Source organism: Cheilinus undulatus, linkage group 14 (assembly GCF_018320785.1).
Source record: "Cheilinus undulatus linkage group 14, ASM1832078v1, whole genome shotgun sequence".
NCBI classification, from domain to species: domain Eukaryota; kingdom Metazoa; phylum Chordata; class Actinopteri; order Labriformes; family Labridae; genus Cheilinus; species Cheilinus undulatus.
The window spans coordinates 32,334,709-32,358,075 of record NC_054878.1 but is presented as its reverse complement, the minus strand read 5'-3'; the positions used below and the strand labels follow the sequence as shown (position 1 = coordinate 32,358,075).

At 39.7% G+C, this 23,367-nt stretch overlaps 1 protein-coding gene across 1 annotated transcript in view; it reads left to right on the top strand.

Moving 5' to 3' along the window:
* Positions 1 to 22,227, top strand: part of lpgat1 (lysophosphatidylglycerol acyltransferase 1) — a 78,341-nt gene extending 56,114 nt beyond the window's left edge. The window contains exons 7-8 of the mRNA XM_041806003.1: positions 16,898 to 17,004; positions 19,504 to 22,227. Of these exons, the coding sequence (XP_041661937.1) occupies positions 16,898 to 17,004; positions 19,504 to 19,655 (259 nt within the window). The 3' untranslated portion in view covers positions 19,656 to 22,227. The remainder of the gene's footprint in view (positions 1 to 16,897; positions 17,005 to 19,503) is intronic.
* The last annotated feature ends 1,140 nt before the right edge of the window (positions 22,228 to 23,367 follow it).

The window sequence follows — 23,367 nt, the reverse complement described above, 5'->3', positions numbered from 1 at the left end:
CATGCTCCAACACCATTAAAGAACCAAGTTTTTTACCAATAAAGCTGCTATAGAAGTCATCTTCTGATGCACCACTGTTCGTTCAAATTGTTTGGTTTACCACTGCCAGGGAGCATCTCTAGTTATATATACAGCATTCAGTATCATAAATCCACACTTTAGGTATGTTGATACCTTGAAATACATAAAATATTTGATACAATAAGATATTTTCTATTTCGGATTATAATAAACGGGCCAGTTTTCCCATGTATATGTCAACCTTTAATCGAGATATAAGCTGTAATTTTGTGGTTCATTTAAGTTCAGCAGGTTAACAAAGGACAGGAACTGGTTAAACATTGTCCACCATCATATTCGTGAATCAAAGCCTTACATCTGACAGCCTCCCTGTATCCGCATGAACTGACCTTGACGCTAGACTCCCTTCCTCCTCCTGTGTTACAGTTTTACAGAGCTGTATAGATTACTACGGCGCCATGCTTCAAAACCAGGCTGCTGAGAATTGAGTAATATTCTAGATGAATCCTCGCCAAGCGCTCTGCACTTTTTTTAATCCCTCCACCTCCCTTTTTTCCCTCGCTGCTTCTCGTCCTCACCCCTCGGCCCCGCCCTCCCTCGCTGCATCTCTCGCCCTCACCCCCTTGTATAATCTCAGTCTTCCAGATTGCAGCATCATAAGCCCTGGGTGAATGGCAGATGGGAGTTCTAGGTGGGCGTTCAGAGGCCTGGCGAGGGCAGCAGTGGGTGTTAAATACGTTCAAATCCCTCTCTCTTTAAATGCACCTTCTCCTTTTTTTCCTGCTGCTGTGTGCGTTTCTGAAAGCTGCTGTTTGAAAATAAATCTGAAAGGTGACGTGATTTATGGAGTCTGAGTCTGCCTGGTCATCACATGGATGCTTTGGAGCTGCACACCTGGCTTTCTCACTGAGACGATGTGCTCATACAGAACTGTTGAGCTAGCAGCCATACAGCTTTCTCAAGATGTCTGAGGCAGAGGTTTTTCTCCATTTAAGCAGTGTGTATGTCCTAGATGTAAATCAGACACTACATTTCCTTCCCTTTTACTCATATTGTATTAACTGATGTCCATACAGCATCTAACCTCAGTATCAATATCTCTTACACCCATCTTCTACTTGCAAGAGTAATAAAACACCTAGATCATTAGAGATGGTTTCTGAAGATAATGAATTACTAGTTTTCATATCAAGGCTTAGGGTCTTTAAGAGGACGTCTGTCGCCTTAGAAACCCATTATAAGAGGGAACCCCGCCTCATATTCACTCCATGGATGGAGAATCCTTCTCTAAAAGGTGTCAGAGTTCAAAGCCCATCAGCGGCAAGAAGACGGATATCTGCAGGTCTTACAGAGGAAGTGTTAGGCTCCTTTACCCCCGTACATTTTATCCTGAGATGCCACTCGACCGTCAGTATCTATCTTTTACCGGCCCTCTCTGCAGCCTTCCCAGCTTATCCCCTGTCTTAAACGAGCTCTTGTGTCTTTGAGGCAAAATAGCACCCCTTTTTATGCATTTCTAAATCGAGAAGCTCTGAAAATAGTTACCTAAAATAAAAGTTTAGCAACACTTTTGCACTACCACAAACGCCTGACCTTTCTGAAATGTTCAGGGTAAGCCGACTTTACAGTCTTTCTCCTGTCAGCCCACTTGTAGCGTTTCCATGTCAAGTTGGTGGATGATGTTGAAATCTTGCAATGGGTGCAATCTCTGTTTTTTTATTTCTAGTATGTCGCACACTATTTTGATACCATTATGATTATGTCAAATTACTGTGTCCAGTGTGTGCAGTAGGTTGATTAATCCTTGTAGGTGGGCTGTGTAACCTGGAAAATATCAGAGATGTTCTGTTTGAAGGCTACCGTAGGGCTGGGCAATATGGCTTAAAATTGATATCCCGATATAGTTTTGCTATATCCCGATACACGATATGTATCGCTATATTTTGAAATGGCCTCTCAGCAGCTGTATTTAATTCGGCCACAAATGACACTAGTATGGTGATAAAAATAGACTGTTCTATTGGATTTTTAATAAAATTGTTTGCAGAAAGTGAAAATCAATATAAAGTCAAATTTAGCAGTTTTATTTTGAAAAGGACTTCATTCAGTCTTTTACTAATAAATCAAAAACACATAAATCATGAAATACTCAGTCTTTTACAGTGTATAGAAAGTCCTGAAATGTTTTCTATGTTATGTTTACTATTGCTCATTATAAAATGATTATTTTCCTCATTAAGGGTGAAGCAAACCTACACAGAACTCACCAATCATGCATGCAGTAAATGGCCTGCAGTCTAGTCCTCCATTCAGGCTCACAGCTGTGATTATATTAGTCCGTTATCTGTGCTGATGAACCAGTTTCTGACAAGTTCATAACATGAGAGCATCTTTAGACCTTATTCAAGAAACTCTCCTGTGTGATTATGGTGGAAAAAGCATATCTGGAGGCAGGTACATTCTAACTTCTCGTTGTTGGTGTTTTGAACTGCAAGGCTGAGATAAGTCTCCGTAGTTGAGGAGAAGTGGATCACATTTTTCCGCTGCTGGGCTGTTTTCTCTCTAAAATGTACAACTCTGGCAGGGAGTTTTCAGTAAAATGGCAAATCTCGTATTCTGGGTTAAGTGTCTTTTCAACAACACTGGGCTCATGTCTTTAGCGGCGTGTTGTGTTACTGCTGCCGTTGTCTTGGAGTCATCTTGCGGTGTATTTTTACGAATACTGTGTGAGTTCAACCTCTTCCTTTTCAAAGTTGAACGACTGCTCAACGCTGCAGATCCAGCGCTGCTTTTTGTTAACTGTCTTAAAAGTCAGCTAACTCCCCGCTAACTAGCCACGCTGTTGTGTTTACCTTCCACTCCCTTGCTTCTCGCCGCTGATGCGCATGTGCAGAGGAGTTTTCTGGATGGGCGCAGGAGAGAGTGAGCTTGCTGCTGTGAGAGATGTGTTCAGGGACAATGGGAGAAGCAAAACTCCTGCGAGAAATGCGTGCTGACGGCTCAGAACGTCCACATAATTTATACTCGGATATTCGCCATATAGTCATTTTATACATTGAGGGTGGCAAAAGCCGAGATACATCGAGTATACTCAATATATCGTCCAGCCTTAGGCTACCGTAGCTGAGAAGCTCAAATTGAAACGCGATGGCATCTCAAAATGTCACACAAACACAAGTCAAGTAAAACAGGAAAGGACCACACTTCAGAGGTGACAACAAAAACAGTGTTCATATTTCAGTGTTACACATTTTGGAGGTGATTTTAACTCCGAAAGTGTAATCTTAACTCCATTCTGATTGAAATGGTTTTCTGTGTTGGAGTTATTTGACAGTGTTTGATCCACCAGTGTTAGTCCATCTCTGTGGAGAGTCAATTGATCTTCACTTTGCTAACTTCCATTACATATCTGGGGATATTTGGACAGAGTTTTCCTATCTCACCCCTGGGCAAAGTGTTTGTCTGTTTGAGATGTGTTTAGATGCTGCCTCTTGTGCAGCAGTGATCACTGTTAAGATTCCTTAAGCCAGGTTTCCGATTTTGATGTTGGACACTTTTGAACCATGAGTGAAGTTGTCCCCTCTGTCAGTGCCTTCAGAGACAAAAATGCTGCTAGAAAAGTGTTTGCTGGGCCACAGAGTATGTTAGGATAAATATTAGAAAGCCAAGAAATAGCATTTTGATTCTCTATTTATGAAATCTCATGGTATGGTTGTACAACTCAGACAAAGTGTAAAAAATACAATACTATAGGAGCTTAATTAACACTGACCATTTTACAGTTTAAAGTTAATTTGTTTTATTAAAAGGGTAAATTATCAACACTGCTGAGTTATTTTTACATGCTTCAGAGTTAATCAACCTGTACTGTTGAGTTTAAATGTTACTATAAGGCATATGCAAGTGTTAGATTTTTATTCTATTTAGAGTCAATTTGATTTAAAATTTTAACATGAGGGAAAGGGTCAATTCACCACCAATCTTGAAAGGTATTAAATACACTCGTAGAGTATTATTTTTCACTAAACATGGCAATCTGTCATATACTCTGAGTCCGTATGAAGAAGGATAATTGGATTAGTTCAGTGAACTACAACTCATTTTTTTTCCTTCTGAAGCAGCGTTGAAGTGTAAGTATTACGCTGCTTCTCATATAGCCTCTTTTGCACATGCTCCTGAAGGTTCCTGAAGATTTGGGATGAGATTAATGTGTAAATGCATATGGCCAAACTTTTTACTTTGGCTGTTTCTCGACTTTTACCTCTCAGCTTCTCAGTTGATAAAGGAAGCCAGGGTGAGGTACAGCATCATAGCACCATCAGCTGTTTTGAGACACCCCCCCCCCCATCTGACTATAAACTCCAATTTCCATATACTCTGACTGCACAGTGATCTGCACACAAAGTGCAACTGTGGAGCAAATCACATACCCAAACTAGGGCTAAGGGACGAGTGTGGAAAAGCTAATCAGGAAGATTTCAGGGACAGACTGTCCTGAAATTTTCTAGAGGGAATCAGTGAAAGGGATGTGGAAGTATTTGTACCTTGTTAAACGTTTGAGTCAAATACTTATTTAAAGGAAACGTTAAAGGCCTGATATCCCTCTTTATAAATGATGCCTTACCTTCAGAATGACACTTTGTCTTTGGGTGAGACACCCCCCCCTTTACATGCCCACTCATAAAAATCAGGCTGTACGAACATTTGCTGGATGTTCGGTCCGCGTTATCCGCTCTGGTAGTTTTATCGCCCCTTACTTTTGACCTTTGCACTGATAAGAGGTTGATGCTCCCTAGCTGAGCTGTTATTAACCTTTCCTCTGCTCCTCCTACACCCTCCATCTCTGCCTGTGTCCTTAAATGACAACAGAAGCATTAGGTGAGAGTGTGCGGCTGCCACGTTAACACACTGAGGTCAAAGTGGGGACAAACGTTTGGCAGAGTTTACTTAGGCGAAACCCATCAAACAGCTGTTTGCTACAGTGACACTGGAAATGTTGTCCTGCACCAAACAGCTTCAGGATCGAGTCAGTCCTGCAACCAGTGTAACGTGGACTGTAGCTTCTGTACATGGGGCACCTGCTCTGCTGAGTGAGCTATATAAGCATCCCAGTTTAAGACTCACTTGAAAGTAGATCCTGTATAGAAGTGGAAGCTTCCTTGAGGCTGGCTGTTGCATCTAAATTTAGTTCATAGATGAAATTCTTTGATTGGCACAGCCTCACTGAAATAAAACAATGTTGCAGCTCATTTGTGGAAGAATGTGATACTACTTATCCGTGTCATGTCATCTCATTTAATGTCAATCCAAAGTTGTTTCATTGCATTTGCTGTTGGGGGGTTGTCATGATCCCAGGATTTTAAATTTAGATGTGGTACTAGTAAAAGTCAGACCATATAAAGGCCTGGTTTGATACATTGCAACAAAAATAGAACTCACAGCAAGATGAGAAATTAGCACCTGCCACCAGCTGGTATTTTTGAGCAGTGTCTGGTGAATTTGCTCAATCCACCAGCCACTGGGGAGGGTAAATAAAGGTAACATTACAGACTGATTTTGTAACGATAAACAGCATATACTGAGGCCGGGTTTCTAGTTGTTTTTACAGACTTCCTGATCAGATCCCAGCAGACCTTATCAGTAACTGACCAAAGAACCCCGCCTCCTTTTCCCCCTTTAAGAGCTGCTGTTATATGTTTACAGTCAGCTGTGTGCTGGGACGATTTTACTCAGCATCATACACATTATGAGCTGCTAAAAGTGTCAAATATGGCTCATTTTGACAGCTTTGATTTGGAGCAGTCACCGCATCAGATGCCCTCAACCAAGCGGTAACTGCAGCTCAACTGAATTGTGCATAAAAATGTGCTGACTGATGCAGGACTGTCTTCTTTACAAGAACTTTATTCCCATACCTGATTTATTATCCAATAAATTTTCAGCTTTGATGCTTTACATTTTCCCACTGATAAGTCTTTCATACATATCAGAAATCAAATTTCAGTGTGCTTACCTTTCCTCTCTCTGATTAATATTTTCTTTATATTTTTATTATTTATTTATTTAACTTTTTTCTGATTAAGAGTGTGCTGAGTCCCTTGCTAGGCCCTAAACCACTTCCTTGTACACAGACAGCCCAGAGCCAGGGAGGAAGCAGATTAAAGACTAAATGGAGCAATTAAAGAGCAACTGTCCCTTAGTAACTTCCCTCTGATTGCAGATAAGAGCCCCGAGTTCTGTGAGCTAGAGCCCTCAAGAGTCATGCGGAGAATGTGGTTTACTTTCCCGAGAAATACGCATCATTATCGATCCAGTGTTGCACAAATGTTCCATAACCTTCATATGCTTTTTCATCCTTTACTTGCTCTTTGTTTAATCGTTGCTGTAGCTGGTAAAACTGGCCCTCGGTCAACTGGAGAATTGAAGGAAGAAGTTGTTAACAGCAGCGTGGGATTTGGAGCTCCTAGAAGAGGACTCTTATCTTAACTGGAAAGGGACTGGAAACAGTTAGGAGACTTTTTCCTTTGGTCCCAAAGCCACGTTGTGCTCTAATCTCAATATTCACCTTTTACAACACTGACCCGGCCTCCCAGGGCACCTCTTTGTTTCTCCTGATTTCACAGCCAAAGAGATTTTGGGCCGTGCAGAGTCCCCAAACAATGACTGGCTAACCTCCAAAGAGGCTTGTAGAATGGACAGACTTTTCCAGCAGTGGTCTAAATTTAATTAGCTTCCGAGACTTGTTAGAAAGGGAAACAATATCTCACGAATAAGAGCTAAACAGCAGCTAATGGTGCAAAAAAGGGGCACCAGAAGTTTTTGATTTGCATGATTTACAACCTCAATTTGTCTATCTTGTAATGAATGAACAAGTCAGTGGCACTCCAGGGACCTAAATTTAAGATGTAATGTTTTTCAGATATTCAGTAAACTTTATGTATTAAATATATGCAACATTGAATTTAACGTAAAAGGTTATAGACAGGAGAAACTGCCTCTCTCTCAGCTGTCTGTCGGTGCAGCAGGGTGTCGGGTTAACAAGCGTGCTGCTGCCAAGTGGGTTAGGGTGGAAATGAGAGCGCTGCTGTGGCCCAATGCCAACACGTCACCACTGCTTCCTCTCTTCCAGCATCACTATTATACACCGTAACGCTCTACACCGCGCATCCCGGCACAACACATACTTTGGTTTCTTTTCACTCAGCACAATGTTGACAGTGTAGTGCTGTGTGTCCATTTTTCACACAACTGCAAACAAAACCACAGCGAAGCATTGTTAGCGTCCGTCTGGCACAACCTGCTGGCCAGATTATTCACTGATTGATTAAAGTCTGTTAGTTTTTAATGAGCCAAGAGAAGGCTGCACACAGAGGCCACAGTTTACACTTTTGCACATTTATACATCAATCAAGAGCAGACACACATGATCTGTTGGCAGTAGCTTTATGCTTTTATTGTGGTATTTTTATATCCAGGAGGTCAGAGCAGGTTTGACCTAGTAATAATTTTATGTCCTCTTAACAAGTGTCCCGTCATATACCGGAGTTAAAAGTCTTCTAGCTACATGGTTGCCTTGTTTAAAACTTTAGCAAGCTGATCTTTATTGAAATAAGAGCATTTTTACCTGTAACTACAGAAAAAATATAATCACGTCATGCATAGAAAGTGAGTCTATATAATAAACAATTTTTTATTTTTTTTGTTTTCCATGAGCTGATATTTAAGTTTTGAATAGCTTTCAGAACTGCAAGGCATGGCATCCTTGTGTATTTATGCTATTCAGGGTTAATCAATGCATGAAATCATGTCTTGAAACTAATAATGCCATTGAACTTAAACTGATAGCCCAGACTTTTATTGACCTCACTCTAGAAAATTAACCTGCCTACTTGGGACAGGCATCAATACATGAGGGGCCTTTAATTATTTCAAACAGAACTTGTGTATAGAAAAGGTAAGAAAGAGTATTAAATAGTAGATTTACACCATAATGAATATTAGCTGCATATAAGTTGTGTGCAGGTGATGTCACAGTGAGGCTCTCCAGACTGGGGGCAGGAAGTGATTTCTGCATTGAGAGGTGCTGCCAAAATGCCAGAGTTTCCCACTGTTACTTTGTTCAAATTGTGGGGGTATTAAGAAAATACACACTTTGAAGTCCTTAAAGTTATGACTAGGGATGAGTACGGAGATCCAGTACCAATGTGGCTTCAGTGCCAATACATCTGATACCTTCCGAGCCAAAACAAAACATGGATTTTATTGCCAGTTTTTGGTACCTAACCAACCCAATGCAACCCCCTGCCACTTCAAATGAAAAGCACAAAATACCCTGTGAATTTAACATAATTTATGTAGGCCCATACTCATTTTATTTAAGGCTACGTTATGAGTTGTCACTGACGCAGTGCCAGTGTGGAATTTTGGCTGAGACTTTACCAGGGCTGAACGATTTTGGAAAATGATCTGTTATTTTTTTCCCTAATATTGCAATTGCAATCTGATATGCAGTTATTCTCTAACTTTCTTTAATTCCTAAACAATGGCTGAGCATTTCTTTAAAGGTTAAGTTAGGATTTTTGTTTGTAGTCTATTCTAAACTAAAGGCACCTGAATGATTGCATGATATGTCATGCATAGCATCTCTACTGCAAAAAAAAAAGTTTATAACTGCTATTTGACACAAATTTTAGGTCAAAGAAATATTTCACCTTTTGCGATTTGAAAATTGCAGCAGGCCATATTACAATTTAATCTAATTTTCGGTTAATTGCCCAGCCCTAGTCCTTACATCATGTAGTCACAACCGTTTCCTTTTCTCATCCCATTCCCAGTTAGCATCTTTTTAAGATATTTCTCTGAATTGTTTAAGCCTTGGTATGCAAGACAGCTTAGACTCTTTACTACTAAGTTTATCGTATTTGATATGCGATTTTGGGAGACCTCTAATCAGCATGATCAGTAATTTCTTTAAAATGTTTTGTATGCAATATGATAAATGAAAAAAATGCCCTCCTGCAGATTATCAGTTGCCAATAAACACCTCTTGTATCACATTCAATACAAAAAAATATATATGTGATATATTATGGCAATTTTTCTTCTTTGGATTTTGTTAGAAGGTAAAATAAACATCTAATTTCCAACAAAAGAGAATGGCTATTTGAAGTATCTGGCTTTGCAGGGTTAATTCATGCGCCATCTTAAATGTTTTAAGTGACTCACCTGAGTGTGCTACAGTATGCTGCTGTTCGAGTACAAAACCGTATTGAAGCTGCTGCTCATATTGTTTCTGTTTCAGAGAAATCCCTTCTTTTGATGATCTGGATGGATAACTATTTGTTCATAAATATAAAGTGGTGGTAGGGAGGGAGAGATCATCGATGAGTGAAGGCCTTTGATGAAGGAGAGCGCAGTGTGCTGCGTGGTGAGTTCATCTCAGCAGAAATGATCATTTTAAAAATGATCAGACAAGTCAGGAACTTTAAGCACTACCTCCTGTCAATTTTATAGTTATTTCTTGGATTTATGAGACTCCATACGAAACATTTTAAGGTTTAAAATCAGACAGTGATGCTCCCAGAAGCAGCATGTCTTTGGATCACACTGGATGGATGAGAGGAAAAAGGTTTTTGAAAAAAAAAAAGTCGTCTGACTTTTGCCTGTGTGTTTAGTTCCTTTCCTTCTCCATTGTTGTTGCCGTTGCCGTTGCCCTCTCTGTCTGATCAGCTGACCTCTTTGTCCTGCAGCTGGCTGTTTACAGTTGTGGGAGTTGTGTTCATTTTGGAGCAGGGGTGAATCTAGACTTTATGGTTGGGGGGGGGGGCAGGCCCTGAGTTGTACAGGGGGAATTATTATCTATTATTATTTTACTTTTTTTATTTATTTATTTATTTATTTTAAGAGTATTAAAAAATAACTAGTAAAAAATATTGAGTGGAATTTGCAAGTTCTAGAAGGTTTCATGAATAAGTTAGTAAAAATTGGTCATTTTAAAATTCACTTAAGAGTAGAAAATAGAGTTGGCAGTGGGGGGGGGGGGGGTTGGTACTGGGGGTCCCGTGGCCGCCATCCAGTTGTGCTGTATTTTGTATTTATTTCGATTTATTTTATTTATTTTACAATAACATTTGTAATACAATTTTCAGATGTCTTTTATGTCATTGAAGGCAAAATTTTAACATTCAAATCACAGTTTTGCTTGACAGACTCTCTTTCACAAAAATGCGTTTTTCTCAGCTTTCTAGAAAACAAGTGGTCTTTTTGGTGAAACTAGCCTCTGTTCAACTTAAGATAAATCAAGAATGGAACAAGGTACAAACGTTTTTTTCCATGATGAAATAGTTTCTTCTTTCATTCGAGCTATTCTGTGTTTTCAGAGTCATAGTATAGAATATTCTGTGGGTCTTGAAAGATTACTCAAAATGGCCAAAAATGCTGCACATGCCACTTTCCATTTTATAAAAGGGCTGGCACTCAATGAGTTTGTTGTGTTTCACAGTTTCAATTAAAAACAGTTTTATGAAAGAAAGATGGGGAAGAGCTGTAAAAGAGTTGCAGCAAGACTCATAGCTCAGTAAGACTCCCCAAGTGTGTTGTCTCTTTTCATCTGACTAGACATGTAGGAGGAGTTCTGCAGGACTAAACCATTTGTGTTATCGACCACCTCCACACGAGGCAAGTCGGTTATCCCATGGGGAAAAAAACCTTTCTTATAGGATAGGGATCATACCTAATGTATGTGGAAATTTTTCTGATGGTAGCTGCGGGGTACAGGTCCACCTGTCCACCTCCTTTTCCTCCATTTTCATTAAACCGGTGGATCATTAGGATCAACTGACTGCAAACTACCTTTAAAATAAGGATATCCATAAACAAGTGTAATAGCAAATTACTAATTATGACTGGATTGAGAATTTGTAATGCAGCAAGTTAATCAGCAACATTCGTAGAATCCATCCCTTTTTACCTTCAAACCAGCAAAAATGCCACATTCTCACTCATTTTGGCTTTTCAAATACAAGGATTTGATCATGGTTACTGTTAGCCTGAAGCTAAAATTACAAATAGGAATGAAAGAAGGCATTATAAAAGGCAGCAGCAGAAGTCCATGATTTGTTTCATTCCTTGGACAGGAAATAAACTTATGAACTTTCCACATGATGATTAGATTCTGGCTGTGATGAGTCAGTCAGAAGCTTCTCTTCTAGATTTGGCTTCAAACATAAGTTCTTCAAACAGCTCAGGCTGTTCAGCGAGGAAGACCAGCAGATTTGAGGTGAAATGCTGTTCGGTGTCTGAGCCTGCCGTTGTTTATTTTTTGGACCGGCACCTCCTCTGTTAACGTCAGCTGTCCTCAGGAGCCCGACGCCAAAAAAGATCCTGATTTCCTGCATGAATATTTCAAATGTGAGCTGTGGCCGCCACCTGCTACCCACAGCTCTAAACGCTGAAACCTTGTGATAAGTGGTCCAAAGCCGGCTCCCCTTCTCCTCTGCCAGGATTACACAGCTATTGGTTTACATTCAGAGTACAGAGCGCTGATACTGGGGCAGGTGTGAAACACTCTGCTGGTTGGCAAACATCCCATAATATTGTATATTTAATCACAAAACTTAGCCCCAATAACCATTTTCAAAGCTGTCACAGGAAAACTGCTTTACTTTTCCTGTAAGTAATTTGTTCCATTTATTTTAATATACACCATATTTTTTAGATAATAAGATCTCTGATTTGTTTTATTATAAATGGCAACTTTACATTATCATTTACAGTTTTAACGCTGTTCAAACACAGAATATCTGTAATTTTTCAAGATAAAAGGATGTTTTATTTTGTGGCCTTTCTTCCTGGAAGTGAAGTAAAACAGGAAGATAGTAGACAATCTGCTAATTCATTGAAATAACATAATTTGAATGAACATGAAAAAAACTTCTATTCATGCCCTGCTCTATGTGTATGATTTTTCTGATTAATTAACAGTGGTAATTTCAAAATAATGAAAAAATAATTCCCATGATCACACATATCTTGACCATGTCACTAAACTTTCTATTATTCCTTTACTGAGAGACCTTTTGCAGCAGGAATAACATGCTTTGTTTGTAAATGGTGCTTTCTGTCAAAATGTTATCAAGTTATACCATTAAATGTGTAGGCATAATCAACTACGAGGACAGTGTATATCATTGTTATGTTATGGATTGGCTTTTCAAAAATATAATCCTTTTATTTCCAATCCTTTAAACTGAAAATTGATGTTTGATAAATAGTAAATATTTATTTAAAAAAGGTAGTGTTGCCAGGGTTTGCTACAGCATAGCTTGCTTTAGGACATATCTAACGAAAACTTTTACTGACCTCATGCTTAGATCCCCCCCACCACCACCACCTTTCAGAAATGTGTGTTGAAACAAGCCATTCTCAGATTTTCCACTAATGATGTCACGTGGGGAGTAAGCACCGCCCCCAGGTTTGGTTGGCCCTCTTCACTTGGAAGAAAGTTCCGCCTTCTCTCCCAATGAGAGGAGGATCAGGAGAGCAGTGCACATTAAACCACATCCATTTCCCAAGAGGGGCGGGGTCAGGGGCAGAGTCAGACATCTCATTGACATTTAAAGCCACAGACACAGAAACAGCTCTTTCTGAGCAGGGCTGAAACAGAGAGTTTTTTAGACATGCATCCAATACTGGAGTGTTTTTTTGTTTGTTTGTTTGTTTGTTTGTTTTTTATGCCATATTTTGGGGACCTCTGAGACCAATATGAACTTCTCTTAAAGGGGTGAAATATGTGACCTTTAACTTGTAGGGGGATACTTGCACTGTGTACTATACAAATCCTACTTTTTCTCTCCGACTTGGGATTTCGGGTAGGATCCAAGCAGCCCAAGTCGGTCGAAATGACGTAGCAAAATGGCGTCGCACACTTTTATGTGTCGTCTAATTTAGCATTTGTGTTACTACAGTACAGGCCTCTGCACAGCTCGCTTTGATGCCTGTATAAGTTCAATGATGCATGCAGGATTCCCCTCACTGGTGCATTCAAGTCATACTTACAGCATATGACGTTTCTCTTTCTCTCTCTCCCTCAGGTAGCTAATATATTTCTCCAACAGTAATTTTTGATCCTCGAAAAACATCAAAACAAACATCAGCTTACTGTGGCTGGCCATGTTTTCCGAGATTACGCAATGAAATGCATTTACCTCGGATGTCGGAATTTCCGACCTGGATTTTTCCAAGTTCTGAGTACAATCGAATGCAGCATAAGTCTTGCATGATCTCGTTGTCTAAGCAGAGTAGAAGAGGGAAGAGTCAACTGCTTGCTGCCAGCTGGTGGTGCCTGCCACCAACTAGCGGGGTGAAATTACACCACAAACTACCGCACCAACAACATAAATTATTACTTAAAAAAATACCGATACTGCATTTTAAAATATCGTTACAGTATTGCACCGTGAAATATCACGATATATCAGTGCATCAATATTTTCTCACACCCCTAGTCACTAATGAAAGCAACTCCTCATACTTTCATCTCTATGACCATTATTGTAATGGATGAAAATAGAATTTTTATACAGCATATAAACAAAGACAGCTTACGATCACCAAGTGCTATTAGACACATTTCTCAACTGTCTGACAGAAACAGCTTCACTTAACAGTAAGCTAACTAATAATCAAACTGGTTGCCAGCTCTTTTAATAATTAATTTTTGTACAACTGTTTACTGTTTGAGCCACGTTCAGAGCATATTCTCTCTCTTCTTGGTGCTTTCAGGCATCATGCCGTTGTAGTTGGTCTCTATGGCACACAAGAATCTTTAAAGATACCTGATAGCCTCAGACGCAGTAGGAGAAGCTTTGTGGAGCATCTAGCTTTGGCCTCTAATCATCCTATCAAGTAGCCTCAGCAGCTCTTCGGCGGCCAGAGCTGCTCAGTAGGGGGACCATTGTGGTTAATAGCTGTTTTATCTTGAAAAAGTCAGCTGTATTAGAAGTTTTCAGCAGATTAAAGATGAGGATTTTTATCTAGAATGTAACAGTTTTGTGCCACCAGGGACGTAGAATACAGGACCTTGCTGAGACTTGCCAGAGAGAAACACCCACTCAGTGACCTGCTGGATAATGAGTAGAGGGGTTTCTAAATTTGCACTTTAAGTAAACTAAATGAGAGGAAGTCTGTGTTTAATCATAAGTTCTGGCGTCTCTGACCTGAGGAACAAGCCAATTTTTTTCCAGAGTCAAACACAGATTCAATTAAATGTTAATACACTTGGGTTCAACTTTGCATCAAAATATATCTCTTTTTATACACCCATTATTTCCTTAATACCTTAATAGCTATGGCAGGAAACATGGAAAGACACTCAGTTTTCTAAAGCTTATTTTGATCTTTTTTTTTTTATATCATCAAAAATCCAAAGAAAGTCAGTTTAAAGTTTTATTAAACAAAGATAATCAACATATCCACACATGTGAAAGGCTGAAATCACAAGTTAAGTAACATATTACTGAAAAAATACGTTTAGCATAATCCTTTAAACAGACAAGGGTTATTCCTTGCAAAATTGCTTGATCAGGGATTTGATCATTTTTTGTCTGTCTCTATGATATATTTTTTTCATTCACAGGAAGGTCATGTGAGAATTGATACCACTAAACATGCTGTCAAACCGCTGCAGGAGGAGAAATGTCCATGTTCATAGAACTGACATTGCGACGCCGCTGTTTCCCCCACTTGAATTGCTTTTTAATACATATTGATCACTTTAGTAATCAATACTCCCCCACTTATGACTTCCCTCACGCTGCTGCTTTCCTCTCAAGACACTAGATGTACTTTAACAGCCAGCGTTATCCGGTGTGGATTGTTTAGCAGACGTTGAGTGCAGAGAAAGTGCTGCTGTGAGGGAGGAGACTGTAACCTCTATTTGAAGGTGACCAGGAGGCGGCTGAGTGGGAGAGCAGCCTGCTGGGGACCCCTTCTGGCAACAAACAACATTTCATCAGCAAGTGACCCTTTTTTATCGACCACCCACTGGATTCACAGTTTCACCCAGAGAGTCAGTCATTTAACAAGATTCACTTACTTGTGAGAAAAAAATCATATATTGTGTTAGCTGGCTGGAAATGATTCATAGGAGGAGATAATAGCTGTAGAGATTGGAACATGGATGGCAGTGAGACTTATGAAAAAGGATGAAGGTAGAAGTCTAAAAAATGGGGTCTAAGATGATGATTTAAAACAATATTGAGTTATATGTATGGTGTCATGTCAGTGTAATTGATATGAAAAGACTCAACAATGGGTCTTGATGCTGACTTGCTTAAGGACATTTTTAATCCCATCCAGCCCACTTTATTTATAAAGCAAACTTTCAAATACATTGACGTTTACCAAAATATTGCACAATCACTAAAGGCAGAAATAAAATTACAGCTTACAAACATTAACTATGGATAGACTATAAAGTAAATAAAAATGGGAAGAATAGACATGAAAAATAAAGCCACTTTAAAGACAATACCACCAGCAAGATGCAGCAGTTGAGACTCAAACATTTTTACAAAAAATGTCAGTCAAGTATTGTATTTTTATGTCTGATTTAATACAATTAGAGATGAAATGGTTACCAGGATTTGATAATAACTCTGATAAAAAATGTGCCCATGGCTATCGTACAGTTTATATTTCAATAGCCACGACAACAATAAATGTGTCACGAATAATTAATTCGAGAATCAGAACCCAACAATAGTTCATTCTGTTTTTTTCAGCTCCAGAATGTGGTAACTGTTAGCCAGGACGCTACCACCAATGCTACTAATCCAACATACATATGCATTTATATCATCAATAAGTCACATTTCATAAGACATTTGAATAATTCCATTCAATTTTGTGGGCAGGCCTGTTGATAGTAGATACAAAACAAATCATATGACTTTTTTTAAACATTTGCATAGAAATAAAGCAGTGTCAGTTTATTTATATGGCACATTTAAACAACAAAGCCAATCAAGGTGGTAAAAAGAATATGCTGAAAGCATTGCGATAAAGGGGAAAAACATGTATTAAAAAAAGACATTAAAATGGTAAAAACAAACCATTTCAAATTAAATACAACAAATATCAAAACTTAGATATGACCATAGTAAAACAAATGCATAAAATAAACAGTAGGTTGTTTCACCTTAGCCGCGTTATGGATGATTAGGATAAAGTTCAAGATGAATGTTTGGGAACTAAATCTCATTTTACTGACAGTTGACTTCATCAGATGATTCACAAACTTTTAAATATTGTTACTCACTACAGAGTTTTGTGCTGGGCAGTTAATGTATTTAATAACTGAAGGCTTAGACTCGAGCCTCTGATTTAAACATTTATTGATCATGAACAACAATGAAGAGCTGGATGTTTACCACAGGCTGCACACAGACTTAATACTGAACATTTTGCCAACATTTTCAAGAGCTGCTTGTCTGGGGCTCAGTTGCAAAACTGAAACACTCCAACCCTTTTTTACTTGTTTTTTCCCCACTCACTCTTTTACCATGCTGTTCAGTGGAGCTACATGACTGGTCCGTCTGCTGTCAGGGATTTCACTCAGCACTTCTCTCTCTGACACTCTGATGAGTCTGCCAGCTAATGAATTCCCCAAAACAAGCTGAAACTCGCAGACAGCCCCAACAGATCTCTATTTTAAAATAGATCGGCTCTGCTCGGGGACCACGGCTGACACCCTGGGTTTGGACTGCAGCCTCCATGTCTGATCAACGCAGACAGTTTGTGCTGAGTGAAACTTTAGGTATCCTTGTTTTTGCGAGTTCATCCCTCACCACGTCTCTCTCTGTCTCTCTTCCTTCAGGATGTACCCAATAAAAGAGGTTCCTGTGGAGGCTGAGGCCCTGACCGACTGGCTGTATCAGAGGTTTGTGGAGAAGGAGAAGCTGCTGGCCCACTTCTACCACACAGGTTTGTCTCAAAAAATGGAAATATGACATAGACACAAGTATTCAGACCCTTTGTTAGTACTTAGTTGAAGCATCTTCAGCAGCAATTACAGCCTTGATTCTTTATTAAAGCAAACAAGTAGAAGGATCTTCTGCCAATCTTCTTTGCAAACCCTCTCAGGCTCAGTCAGGTTGGATGGGGACCATTGGTGGGCAGCTACTATCGGGTTTCTCCATAGTGTTTGATAGGGTTAAAGTCGGGTCTGAGGTCCTGAGCACTGTGGAACAGGTTAACAATTAGGATATCTATTTACTTTGCACTATTCAGCTTTCTCTCAACCCTGACCAGTCTCCCAGTATCTGCTGCTGAAAAACACCCCCACAGCATGATGCTGCCCCCACCATGCCTTACTGGTGCAATGGTATTGAGCAGGTGATGAGCTGTGCCTGGTTTCTTCCAGACATAACGTTTAGAATTGAGGCCAAACAATTCAGTCTTGTTTTATCAAAACAGAGAATCTTGTTTTTTTCAGTCTGAGAGCCCTTCATCTGCTTTTTCGCAATCTCCAAGTGGCCTTTCATGTGTTTTTTTTCACTGAGGTGAGGCTTCAAGCAATGTTAATTTTATTTCAGTACCTAGTATAAAGCACCAATTTAAATTTCATATCACTATTATAGTAATCCTCATTATCCTAATTATAAGATCTTGATCTCAACGGGTCTTCTGGTAAAATAAAGGTTAAATAGATAGTAAATAAAAAGTCATCATGATATTAAAATAAGCTGAAATTATTCAAAAAGTTTTGATACGTCTTGCTGGAATAATTTCACTAAGATTTATATAAAGAATGAAAAAAAAATCAACAGCATAAATCACACTTTAGTTTGCAAAAGCCTGGACTTTTTCCAGAATACAAACACCTGGGGACAATCAGTTTATCGACAGAAGTAAGACGGAGACATTTGCTAGCACGATGGACGAAACAGGAGAGATGTGCTAGGAAATGTGGACAGTAAGAACTGTATGGTGAAAATGTACAGCTCCTCTGCTATTTGAGATTATTTTGGATTCAGGAGAGACGACACATTTCTATCAGGTGCTGTGGAGCGGTTGCCGAACATTTGTGGTTACTTTAAAAGAGAAGAGGTCAAACCTCTATCACCAACTGTAACACAAACATGAATAACTACCTGAAACAGTCAAAACTATTCAAACAAAACCAACAAAATAAAGTAGCAGCAAGTAACTTTGCCATTATTGTATTTAATGTCCCCATTACTTGTTATTTAGCTGAAGACTTATTGCATGTGAACATGAGAATCAAAGATGAAAAGATATTCATTTAATCTATTTTTGAGATTAAGTAGAGAGTATGCTGGTTGTAACAAACAAAGCAGGGATTCAAAAATGTTATTTTCTGATTGTTTGACAGCTGTAACACTCAGACAAACTTTGACACATATAGCCTTAATCAGACCAAAACCAACATGAAGGTGCTCTGCTCACACTCCAGTGTCCATGCAGACTTTGGCCAGAACAGTAGAACAGTGTTTTTCTCCTGAGAGACAAGGAGTATGAATAAATGCTGATGTGAAAAGGCTTGTTCATTGTTGATCTAGGTGTGATTTGTACATAGTTCAATGAATATAGATGTCTTTAACTTTATTGTGCATTTTTGCATAAATATTACAGGCAGACCCCCAAAAACCTGGGGTTTAAGGGTTAAGGACTTTGCAAACTGGGTCTGTTTATCTCATCTGAATTTTTCGCACGTTAAACAATAAAATCAAACTCATGTTTTTCTAATGACATTTGCACACGCAAGCTGAAATTTTTGTCTGTCATATTTTTTCAGATCAGGCTTGGTTTTATGTGAAATTTCGCATCAGTTCAAGTCATTTAAATGGGTGACTGATGATTTAAAACAGTGCCTGCTGCGTCCTCCTCGCTTGCTCACACCCGCCGGACCCCTCCTCTCTCTCTCCCTGTCTCTCGCTCTGAAACCTCACTTCAAACACCGTAGTTTGCCCATGTATTAGGTGGATATCAGCCATAGCAAGATGACAGATAAAGGTATAAGTTGTAACCTACTCACAGGTCATAACAGAGACTGAATTATTAAGTTTCTCTCCCTTTCTCCAATTTGTCTCAGCGCTATGACGCGTGTGTGCTGTATAAAGCTCTCTGTCATGATTGATCCAGCGGGATTTTAGAGGAGTGACAGAGACACAGGCTCGCAGTAGGAAATAATTTGCCACACTCAACAAATTGTCACAGTGAAGGCAGATAAAAACGCATCGGGCCCAGTGTGTAAGGTACACATTGTTAAGGCGGCCACCATAACGATAAAGCACTGTGGGAAGTAGTGAGGATGCTTTGCTCTGTGTAATACCCTTCCATCTTCCAGTGACTCAGCTGTTTCTGTATAATGCTTTCTACAGCCATATGAATTCTAAGCTGGACAGGTGTTACAAAGATCCAGTACTTTTCTGACTAGTCTCTGTTTATGTTCCTCATCAGGATCATTCCCACCTGAAGACAGACAGAAGGAGGCAGCTTCCCGGCAGATGACCCTGGACCCCGTGTGGCTGTGCTTGATCCAGTCATTTGCGTTTGTCTCGGGCTACATGTGGTACAGCGTCCTCCAGTACCTCTACTGCTGTTTATTTTGAGTGCACTGATGAGGCGAGAGTCTTTCTCGGACCACTGGAAAAGCCTCAGGATCGGTTGGTGTGTGGCCCGGCGTCATACTCGCCCCATAACGATGGATGAATGTACATTTACAAACCGAGGAAAGACTTGACAGGAATAAAAAATAAAACACACAAACACACAGATAACAAATACCCGTACAATATGAAACTGGTCACAGGTGTAGTTAAAATGCACACAATCCTAACACCACACACTCGCTCCAGTAATCTCTCGCACTCGTCACGACTCACATTTCGATGTTTACACGTCCTCATACACGTAGACGCTCACACGAACCTAACTTTTTATTCAAAGTTAAATGAAAATGAGGCTCAGGACTCTTCCAGAAGACACTCTGGACTGAACTCTCTTCCCTCTCCTAGGCTTTAGCCGCGGTAGTTTTACAGAGTATAAAGTACGTATGAACGAGTGCGTGTGAGTGGTGACTAGAAGCAAAATGTCTGCCCTTAATCCTCTTCCTGGTAAGAGTTGATGAAGCCCACTGGACCTCTCTCTCAGCGCGCTGACCACGACCTTCCAGAGCAAGCGGCTATATGAACGTTGAGGCTGCGCAGCCGGCCGCTCCTCTGGCTTTCATTGCACTAAGGATCCATACTGCCCTAACCGCTCTGTGTCCCAGGAAGTACTCCTGAGTGGTAGCTGTGTTTTTATTTCTTTTGTTTTTCTTCCTCTACCCGCATATCTCCACAACAACAGCCATTGTATTTGTTGTTGACATCTGTTTGTTTGTTTGTTTTTTTCCTCCTTCCTGTCTGTTGAGGCAGTATTCTGAGCTCACTGAGAAAAAGGGGGATCATGTTTACACTGGCGGCCCTGCTGAAAGCCTAAAAGGGATTTGTGGCCATGATGCAGAGCGTGGTTCAGGACATTAAACAGAGGAAGAGGAGATGGTGCTGTAGTGCTACAAAAAAATAGGAGGGTGTCAAGAATTGCAGTTTGATCACCTTAAAAAAAGAAGAAAAAAAGCCCTCCCTCCTTGTGGATTCCCTCTTTTCACCTTCTGCTCTCCAACATGCATACACACTTACACAAACAATGTGCACACACAGCCATGTGCAGCTACACACCGCAGAATCGGCGTCCACGTCGTAAAGGATCATCTCAGCGAGCCAGTCTGAGAAGGCAGAGACTCTTACTCCCACATCGGACTATATAGTTTTACAAATATTTAAGCCATATGCTTAGTGTTGTTGGGACAGGGACGAGAAATAAAGAAAAAAAGGTTTTTATAGAAAGTTACCCTAATGTTGAGCATCTAAAATAGAGATTTTGGCTTACTATAGGTGTCATTACTGTACATTTACAGCATAACCTGCCTAAGTGAGTGTGTGTGGTTGTCTTCTCCCCCCATTTTTGATATATACAATTCACGTGGTGTCGCTCCGTGACGTCAGAGAGCGGCGGCAGTCTCACCACAAGTGGTCAACTTTGATTTCATTTTAAAACTACATGAACTGTCGTCTTCATGTCATGGTATGTTTAAATCTTGTACATAACAAAGATGAGGAAGAGTTTTCATTGTTGGAAATGACTGCAGCGTTTATCTCTTTTTATTTTTGGTCTGTGATAATTTCAGAGAATTTTAAGTTTAAAATGTCATGAATGTTTTTTTAAAGATGACAACTATGAAAGCAAGGATTTCCCTTCACTTCTCAGTGTTATCCTGTGTTTTTAATTTATTTCAGTCTTTGTTTTATTGTTGAAATCCTGAGCAGGAGGTTGTTGTTAGAGCTACTGTACGTCCGTGTCACACATGGACCCAGTTTCAAACTTGTACTGTCGTACATTTTAAGATGATCAGGATTCAGAGGAAAACCTCGACTGTCAAGCCTTACCTGATGTCCTGGTGGACCACAATCCCAAATAATGCTGTTTCCTCAAACTCCCTGATGGGAAAGAAAAAAAAACACAAGATGTTGTGATAACGATGGTTTGATGGTGTAAAACTTTGAGGAAGGGATCACTCTTCACTTCAGAGGGAAACTCTGGCAGGGCCCTGAAATGATGCAGCTGTTCTCTCTCGAATGTACTCGTGTCGTGGTTTTCAAGTCGAGTAAATGTAATTTGCTTAGCCTGCTTATTAGGAGAAATATAGAGCAGCAGAAACTATCATTGTCATAAATCAATGCATAAAGGAGTAGTTTTTGTGACACTGTCAGTAGAAAACTGTGTGAAATGCAAAAAAAAGGGCTACCTAACAGGTAGGTAAAACATTTCAAATCCAGCTGTAGATGTGATTCATCCAGTGGCCCTTTCAGATTCCCCTCCATCGTGAGAGTGACTTGAAATAAAGCTCCATCTTTTTTCTTTTTTTAATCATGTTTCACTTTTTCTTTGTCAAATTTTCTGACCATATTTCCAAAGAAGGCAGGGAAAAATGTTTTCCTAGATGTGGTTTTAGGAAATAAAACACAATAGGGATTTAAACAAATTATACTAGAACTGTCTGCAATTTTTCCATTTTGTACTTCTCCTTTAATTCCTAGCTACACAGCCATTTTACAACACAAAAGACTTGTGCTGGAATAAAACATCATAAAGATCTTAACAGTGTAACTCTTCTCTTTTGGTGTGTTCTTTGGGTGTCTGCAGATCATGGCACTAACACAAAAAAGTCATACTTTGGGGATTTTTTTTCTACATTTTGGGAAAACAAAAAGCCATTTTAAATGTTTTTTTTTTTATTAAGGGAAATTATAGTAGGCTAAAAGATCCCCTAAAGCAATACATCATGCTGTGATCTATAGAGATTCAAGAACAGATGAGAAACAAAGATATTGACGACATCAGACTGGACAGGGTGACAAAACTATTTTGAGGAGTTGGGACTCCAGCAAACCACAGTGAGAGCCATTATCCACAAAACTTGGAACTGTGATTAGCCCTCCCAGAAGTGGCCGGCCTTCCAAATTTATTCCAATGGCTCACTGACAACTCATCCAGGAGGTCAAAAGAACCCAGAACAACATCTAAAGACCTGCATGCCTCACTCTACTCAGTTAAGGTCAGTGTTCATGATTCAACAGTAAGAAAGAGACTGGGCAAAAAAGGCATCCATGGGAGAGTTCCAAGGCCAAAACCACTGTGGACCTAAAAGAACACAAATCCTCATCTCACTTTTGTATAAAACATCTTGATGATCCCCAGGACTTGGGAAAATATTCTGTGGACTAAAGAGACAAAAGCTGAACTTTTGGAAAGTCGTGTATCCTGTTGCATCCAGTGTAAAACTAATTCAGCCTTTCATGCAAACATCATCCAGAAGGAGAATGTCTACCTTTGTTTGAAGTGGTCAAGTCAAAGTCTGGAATCCCATTGAGATGCTGTGGCATGGCCACGGGCCAAACAAATTATCTTTGTCTAATGATCAAAAACAGTAAGTGTGACAAATGTGCAAAAAAGAATTCAGGGAGGGGGAAATTTTTTTTTACATAACTGTATGTACTGAGAGTCATAATTAACCCTGAAACTGTAGTCACCATTTTGTTCAAGATGTGTTAAATTAGCCTACTCAGTGTTGATTTTGTCTCTGAGTTCCTGGCTAAGACGTGCCTCTGGGTAACTAAAGCCTGTCTTTGCTCAGTTGTTTAACTGTAATGTCAGTCACAAGCTGCTGAGAGTCTCTGGTTTATATTACAGAGCTCTGATTTCAGCACTGATGGTAGACTA